Source organism: Arachis stenosperma, chromosome 1 (genome assembly GCF_014773155.1).
Source record: "Arachis stenosperma cultivar V10309 chromosome 1, arast.V10309.gnm1.PFL2, whole genome shotgun sequence".
Taxonomy (NCBI): Eukaryota; Viridiplantae; Streptophyta; class Magnoliopsida; order Fabales; family Fabaceae; genus Arachis; species Arachis stenosperma.
This window is the reverse complement of record NC_080377.1, coordinates 5,345,097-5,353,163: the sequence shown is the minus strand read 5'-3', so window position 1 is coordinate 5,353,163 and position 8,067 is coordinate 5,345,097. Positions and strand designations below refer to the sequence as shown.

At 31.7% G+C, this 8,067-nt stretch overlaps 2 protein-coding genes across 5 annotated transcripts; one reads left to right on the top strand and one right to left on the bottom strand.

The window, feature by feature from the left end:
- Positions 1 to 236: 236 nt before the first annotated feature.
- On the bottom strand, positions 237 to 4,650 carry LOC130967169 (uncharacterized). The gene is made up of 2 exons (XM_057892299.1): positions 4,492 to 4,650; positions 237 to 1,487 (listed from the first exon to the last, which is right to left on the bottom strand). Exons 1-2 carry the CDS (start codon positions 4,503 to 4,505, stop codon positions 716 to 718), a joined length of 786 nt encoding a protein of 261 aa, XP_057748282.1. The 5' UTR covers positions 4,506 to 4,650; the 3' UTR covers positions 237 to 715.
- A 1,152-nt stretch (positions 4,651 to 5,802) lies between these two features.
- LOC130961637 (uncharacterized protein ycf20) lies at positions 5,803 to 7,746 on the top strand. 4 transcript variants are annotated; one of them, XM_057887620.1, is made up of 3 exons: positions 5,820 to 5,938; positions 6,098 to 6,712; positions 6,839 to 7,746. In XM_057887620.1, the coding sequence occupies exon 3, from the start codon at positions 6,888 to 6,890 to the stop codon at positions 7,341 to 7,343; it is 456 nt and encodes a 151-aa protein (XP_057743603.1). In that variant the 5' UTR covers positions 5,820 to 5,938; positions 6,098 to 6,712; positions 6,839 to 6,887; the 3' UTR covers positions 7,344 to 7,746. The 4 variants fall into 4 exon arrangements, with proteins under 4 accessions (XP_057743595.1, XP_057743603.1, XP_057743612.1 ...); XM_057887612.1 differs by lacking the exon at positions 6,098 to 6,712 and having other exon boundaries at positions 5,803 to 5,938; positions 6,839 to 7,743; XM_057887629.1 differs by lacking the exon at positions 5,820 to 5,938 and having other exon boundaries at positions 5,954 to 6,232.
- The last annotated feature ends 321 nt before the right edge of the window (positions 7,747 to 8,067 follow it).

The following is an 8,067-nucleotide window of genomic DNA, read 5'->3' as shown; positions in this document are numbered from 1 at the left end:
AATTAATGTCGAACGACAAATCACTGCATCATATGATTTGATACACTAGTGACAAATTGATGTTTTGTTGTAAAGTAAACTAATTTTCATGTTGATCCACCAAACTCGAACTATAATTTAATCCCATTTCCTTTGGCAATTGGCATCGTTGAATAATCTTTCAAGCAGCAATAATAACAAAAAATAAGAAACAGAACATTCTACATATTATAAAAAGCACATGTAAGCATTGTGTGTCTTGGTTTTTGTTTCCCTTATTGCCTAAAAAAACTTGTTCAAGCAATATTCAGCCCATGTGCCCGTTGGAAAAAATCCACCCAAAAAAAAAGGAAATTTTCAGCTCCAAAAACCAATAAGAAAACTTAGAATAAAAGTTCCTTGAAAAATTATCCCCTTCTTCTGCTCCTTAATTTCCAAACTCGGCCTTTAAAATGACTGAATTTTACCATCTACAATCCAATTTCAAAGCTTCTATGTAGACTAAACCGAACTAGTCACAAGAATCTGGTGGCAGGTGACCAGAAAAATAATCCACATAATTCACAATCCAGGCAAATGCTCATATTTTAATCAGCATATTGAAAAGCATATCCATATATATATCCTAAAACAAATATAGTAAAGCAATGTCTATTTAAACAAAATCTTAAATCATATAAAAGATCAAGCTAACAATTACAACTACAAAGGAGAAAGGGAGAGAGTCAACAGGGAATCACCGTCCTCTTGAAACTGCATCTTCCATCTCACCGTGTGATGAAGGAAATAACTCTATATAGCGACTTCCGAGGGTCATCCTATCCTTTGCCATTGCCGCTTTAGAATCTTCGGCATTTGTGAATTCGACGTAAGCCTCCCCGGATGGCCTGCCTTCGGAATTCATTACAATATGAACAGAATCTTCGGACAGCACAAAATCCTTGAAGAAGTCCATTATGTCATCCTTGCTAGCAGAAAAGGGCAATCCCCTCAGCCGCAACACCCCGGTATGCTCAGCTGAGTCTTTCCCATCATCGTATGATTTAGCCCGAGGTGCACTTCGACGGGGTGAACTACCTTGAGTATCTGAAACCTCATTTGCAATTGCCTTGTAGTATTCCTGCCTCTTGCTTCTGAAAACCTCGACATATCTTCTACCTATGTTCTGCCTGTTTCTTTGAAGAGCAAAGTCGACTTGAAGAGGATAACCCAGAACGCAGAAGGCTTCACCAGTGAACTTTCCACCTTTGTGAACAAAAAGAACATCAACTATGTCAAGGCCATGGAAGAACTCGGCAACATCAGTTTCGGTGCAATCGAATGGGAGGCCACGCAATCGAACAACAGGAAAAGGTGGAGGTGGTGGTGGTTGGCTGACATATCCATATGGAGTTGGATTGTACATAAAACTGGAACCAGGGGAAGTACCATAGAATGAAGATCCCGGATCTACAGTCCGCTGACGCTTTGCAGCCATTTCACGCCCATCGCCACCATCAGCATATTTACTGCAATTTTGATCCATAACCATAACAGAAATTGAGAAGCTCGTTATTAGTTAACAAATATACACTATGGTAAAATAGTGTAAACTTCAAACTAGTCCTCAAAAGATACGTGACTGTTTTAATCCTTCAAACATAATCCACTCTAGTATAAACATTAGGTCTTGAATAATTATAAGGAGATATCAAAATCTTACTTCTGGTTTCTATTTTCTTTTCTAATTTCTTTTTCAATGTTTTTACGTTTTTAGCATTTGTGATGGAAAAAGGGAGAACGGAAATGAAAACAGAGATCAAATTTGTTGTTTTCACCGTTTTTCACATCTTTCTTAATAAAAAAAATCTGAAAATGAATGCAGAAAATTAATACCAAAATCAAACATGCTCATTGCCAAACCAAGAAACTGCATCATGTTGTGAATGTTAATAAGTCTCATATAACTTCACTCTTGCCTTTCTATTCTATAACATTATAAACCATCTTGTTCCTTCTTCTATAAGGCAATCATAATCCTCTCTCTCCCACTGCCCCTCCCCCTCTTCATTTTTACCCTCTCTCTGCCACATTAGGCAGAAATCATTTTCGCTCTTCCTCCCAACTTTTTTGATGTTTCAAATCCATGCCTCTAGACTTTTACATGGCATCAAGTAGCAACAGAAGGAAGCCATGTCAACATCAATAAATAAATAAGGCAGACAAGTCAGTCGCCTATTAAGATTTAAACCTACTGAAAATGGACGGACGAACCCCATAAATGGCTCAATCCTCAAATGAAATTATCAATGACGGATGCCTAAGTGAGATGGAATCCATCCTTGAAGTTCTTGGGATGTACTTAAATCATAAAACAAGAAATCAGAAGGCTATAGAGGAATTTTTCTATAAAGCAAGTTACTGATAAAGAAAGCAGAATAAACTTGCATAAACAAATTCCTTTTACATTGGCATGCTACTTTTTGGTGCAAAAGGGTAAAAAGAAGAATGACAACCAATAATCCTATAGAAGACATAGATTATAGATATATCATAAATAAAGGATATCATAAACCACAGTTGCCATGAACAAAAGAGCAAAAGACAGCACAAATAACAAATTACTTCTCACGTGGTTCAACTTAGACTTTTGATAGTGTTCTTAATTCTTAATCTAAAGTTTGGGTCTAAAATCTCATTCAAAGGGAACCTAATAAATGCTTGGTTACTACCTACTACGCTACCACTTGACACATCTAAATTAGAGGATCAGCTTAATCATGTCATTAAGCATTTTTTCATAACAAATAACAATACCGAAGCACAAACAATCTCTTAAGTTCAACACAAAAGGTGCAGAAATACCTTAAACAAAGAGAACTTGTTTTCATTATTTATTTAGTTATTAATGAAAAAAGTTCACTTATTTTCATTGAACAGGAAGCTCTGAACATGAAGCATACACAAACAAATGACTGAACACCAATGCAAGACAGCATCTTTAAACAAACTGCTCTTTGACTTAATTACTCAGATAGTGATAAGCAGATGGACTAATAGAAATGCATGATGAGCCATCAGCAATGACTACAAACAAATTGACAAATTAATCAATATTTAGTCACAAGAAGCAGTATGCCAGTTGATACTATCCCTTCAGGTTTCTTAAGTGAACCTGTTATATGTGTGTGAGGGAAGAGATGGAGGATCCCAATATTATGCATAATATCATCAAGCAAAAAAGACAAAAGACCACAGTAGTCACCATATTCTCATCTAGTACAGCCAATAATCCATAACAAACAATCAGGAAAACAATAGTCCATAAGAACTTAAGAAATGCAATAGTCCATAATCACATTGTTGAATAACTATGAAAAATATTAAATATGAAGTCTGTGTATAACACCTTACATTAGGATGCGGCCAAATGTTTTAACTATTGAATCACTTGCATTCTGAATTATGCCTGTTAAGTAATTTGTGATGGTAAAGTTGAGGCATTTCAAGAAACATTTCTATTAGTCTCTCTAGTTCACAATGTTAGTCTTTTAAGGTTATGCACTAGGATTAAGAAAATATAAGAGTGCTCTAGATCTAAATGACTAAAATACCAAGTAGAAAAGAGAAATTTACACATCATATCACTGATCACTGTCACTAAAATACGTGGCAACAAAATGAATGCAAGGAAAGCAAAGATAATAATGGTATCAGAAATTCTATTTGTGTTGAGTAAAATGACAATCAATTAGAATATCTTGAATTCTTTAAAAATAGTAATATTGCAGAAAGAACTTAGTAATAAAAAGGTGGACCTCTACTATTTCATGCATTAAAAACTAGAACTTAAGGAAGACCTAAACTTATAGAGAAACCCCATAAGCTGCAAACTATTCTGCATACACCCCTCCATGCCTTCCTAATTCATAAGAGTTATTATGACTTTGAAATTCTCCCCTTGGTTACTTATAACACATTGAATAAAATTTCATTCCAAAACAAATAATTAGTAAGAGTAAAGGGTTTGATCTTCCCAGCATTCAGTTTTATGCAGCAACAGCTTTATCATAATGCAAGGAATACATTACAGCTATAATTGCAATCATATCATTCATCTGAAAACCTATAACTCGAGCATTCCCCCTCATACGTTTTTGCATTACTTTATTGAGACAACGCTTGTAAGTAACTCATCATTCATCACTATTCAGTATTCACCTATAATTAAATATAATTTGTTCCGAATTTGAGAGCAAAAGGAAGATAGTTCAAAATTTCGTAAAAGAAATCAACCAATTACCATTACGGGTCGCTGAAATTTTGACAATTTAAAAACATTTCAACACAATCATAATAAAAAGAGGGGAAAAAAAGAAAAGAAAATTCAATAGAATTAAGAAATTAAGCCACGCTTTGCATAAGATAGAAAAGGGGGAAAAATCCCCAATCCTAATTAGGTAATAATAAGAACAACGGAAAGAAAGAAAGAATTGAAATAAGAAAACAAAGAGGTAGATAAAGTGTTGTTACCCTCTGTAGAACATTGTATGAAGAATTTGAAGCAACGAAGGTGAATCTTATTAGTTTGGAGCTAAGTTTTGAAGATAGGGCAAAAAAAAAAAAATTTCTATTCTCTTCTGTTCAGTTTTCGTGACTTAGTACTTTTTCTTTGTGCTGTTAACGTCGTTATTTCGTTTGGTTTTGCTCGAATGCTAGGGTCCCTTTTTATTGGTTAAAATCCCTAATACTATTATACTACTATTACTATACTATATAAAAAAATTTAATAAAAATATAAAAAAATATTAAAATTTTAATACATTAAAATAAATAAAATATTTTACTTTATTTATTAACCAATGCTTTTGAAACATTTATTAGCTGATTCATTTTCATATCTAGATTTTGTTTTGAAGTATTAGAGTATAATATAGAAGAATGACCAGATGTCATTGTTTATGTAAATTTTAGTCTAGTCTTATAAGCACAAAATGGAGTGTAACAAGTCTAACAAATACGTTGTTATAATATAATATAACATTTTAAAGAACTTTTATTTGTACATATTTAAAGAGGGGAGTAAATTATATATTAAATATATATGAGTCTTCAAAATTTCAAATTAAAAAGTGTAAAATATTTAGAGGAAGTCTATCGAACTAAATGGATAGGTTCATTTATTTATTATTTTTTATATTTTGTTTAAATAAAAAATTTAATTAAAAAATTAATTTTTGGTCTAAAATATTAATTTTAGACTAAAATTTTTTATATTTTAATAATTTGTTCAGTTTAAAATTGAGTTTTTTTTGTTAGTTTGAAATATTTGTCTTTATTATTAAAAAAGTTATTAAAAATAAATCTCTTTTATTTTTTCTCAACACAATTTTTTTTTTCACTACTTGTAAAGCTATAAACCGAAAACAAATAAGTAGTCCTTTCTAAATTCACCTTTCTATAAGAGATTGAATATTCTTGAACATAAATTAATTTTTTAGGATATCACTAATGTTAATTTTAAATTTTATAAAATAATAAATTAATATTTTTGAGATCATATGTCATAAATAATGATTTAAAATTAAAAGTATGATTTATTATTTTAATATTTGATCTTAATTCAATTAAAATTTTATATTATTTTATTAAAATAATGTATTAATTTTTTATTAAGATGATATCATCTTTATAAAATAAATTTGGTCTTATTTTATTTATCAATTTCAATACAAATTTTAATTATAAATTTATTTACTTCTTAAAAATATTCTAAAAATATTTTATTAGAGTTGCTTACTATTTACAAACTAATTTAAGGGTCCAAAAGGTATAGCCCATGGCATATTCACAGAAACCTAAACAAAAATTTTCTTGAGCCCAAAAATGGAAGGAAAAAACATTCTGAGTTTGGTGTTGGGGTCTCTAGTTTCCAGAGTCCACAGAATAGCAGAAAGCTTATTCTTTTTCCTCGATTTAGGTCAGTGAAGCGCACTATCAACTCTCAAAGTCATTATTTCATATTCATTCAATCATTATTTAATATTTACACATTCCTTTTCTTGCTTGCCCTCTTAACTAATTCAAATTTATAAACTAATAATAATAATAATAATAAAGTTTGAAATTCTGTTTGTAGTTCCAATTTCTATGAAGTGCTCAAGAAACAGAAATAAACAAATCCATGATATTTGTGTTCATGATTTGATGATACTGGTAGGATTAGCGATGCTGGAGAACTTTTTCATATGATGGCCCAAAGAAACTTTATTGGGTATCTTCGTTGCAAACAGTGTGGTAGAAGATGCTCATGAAGTGTTTGATATAATGCCTCAATGATTTTCAAACTTACACACATATATTGTTTCTATAAAAATGTTGCTTCTGTTGTGTTGTGATTTGTGAGGCTGTGATAATCTGACCTACTAGCAGGTTTTCTAAGTGAAGTTATCTGTAAGATAGAATTTTCATTTGAAAGGAAGCACTCATGTCTTTAAACTTCTGCGCTGTTTTTTCACCTTAGCTCATATTATTCATCTGAATATTGCTATAGACCCGTCCTATTTAAATACTTGTGTTGCTTTGAAACGTCTACTTTAAGTTTTAGATGCTTGAGGAAATTTTACAGTGGATGATCTGCACCTATGATCTATGTGCTAATCTAATGCAAATATGTAGAAATTAAGATTAAAATTTAAGAACCACGTGTAGCTGAAAATATTACAGTCAAATTTTAGTCCACATTAAATCCCTGGTATTACTAATTCTGTTCTACTTATTTGATATCTTTTCGCTTTATTTTTTGTATTGGTGTTATTCTTGCTGGACTGAATATGTGATTATCTGTTATATAACATTCTGCATCTACTAACTTTCCTAGGCTGGCTATCTTTCTGGTTCAAACTTACTGATTTCTGATCAAGAGAACAATGGCTCTGTCAATGAACCTGATCCATATTGGTCTCAACTTTCACCTGAGTACTAAACCCAAAGTTGGGGTCTCTGGAAGCTTTATGTCCAGATCTTCAGCAGGGCTTCGTGTTCGAGCTGTCCAAGATAATGGCGGATCACGGAGACTAGTTGACATCATTCGACTCGTGCCTGAACTCTCAAGGAATTACTTCAAGAGCCCTTCTCGCAGGACTCTATTCGGTGGAATCTCCTTGCTGGGTGGATTCTATGTTGCACAGACAATCTCCCTATCATTTGGAGCTCTAGGAGTCAATGATGTCATTGCAGCAGTGCTTTGTGTTCTTCTTACAGAGTATGTGACTAAGTTCTATTACAGCAGGCCTAAAGTTACTTTTCCTATTGCTCTTCTGAACAATTTCAAAATGGGTTTCACTTATGGTCTCTTCATTGATGCCTTCAAGCTTGCCAGTTAATCTTTATTGATATCTTAGTGCAACTTCTCCTATTCAAAATTTGTTCCATTATTTATCAAGAAAAATATAATTAAGCCCCCTAAATTACAGTCCATGTAAAATTTACACCTTAAACTTTCAAATATGTAATTTGATACCAAGTTGTAAATAATGCACAAATAGTGGATCCAATATTGCTGTCAGCATTAGAATTAGTTAGGTTATGTATTCTCATCAAACCTCTCAAATTATGGTGAAAGAACAACAGAATGTTTTGGTTTTGTGGAAACATTTCTTGTCCAGTTAATATCATCTTCATCAATGTTAGGTGAGGTGATGGTATTAAAACATCACTTTTAGAAGAGGAATGTTGCAATTCAAGTTCATTTGATGGGTAGAAACCCCCTATTATGCCTGAATTTATCATTTACTTGTAGTAGTTTTTTTTCTATTTTTAATTGGTATTGTTTACTGTAGTAGTTAAATGATTTAAGTTAGTAGGAATAAATTATTTTAGAAATAGTGTATTTATTCAAAAGCTCTGGCCAAAATTATAGTATTTTTCTTTATTATCTTATAAAGTATCTTCGCAATATGAATGGACGTGTGAAAATAAATAAATAAATAAATCAAAACATGCGTGTTTGAGTTTGACAATCTTGGTTGCTTGCATCATATAAAATGGTAGATTGTATATGCATCCATCATAATTCATACAATTGATGCATTCATTTTTTTTAATAAT

Bases quoted from the DNA above. Each gene is read 5' to 3' on its own strand.
- LOC130961637 (XM_057887620.1), top strand. From the start codon at position 6,888: ATGGCTCTGTCAATGAACCTGATCCATATTGGTCTCAACTTTCACCTG.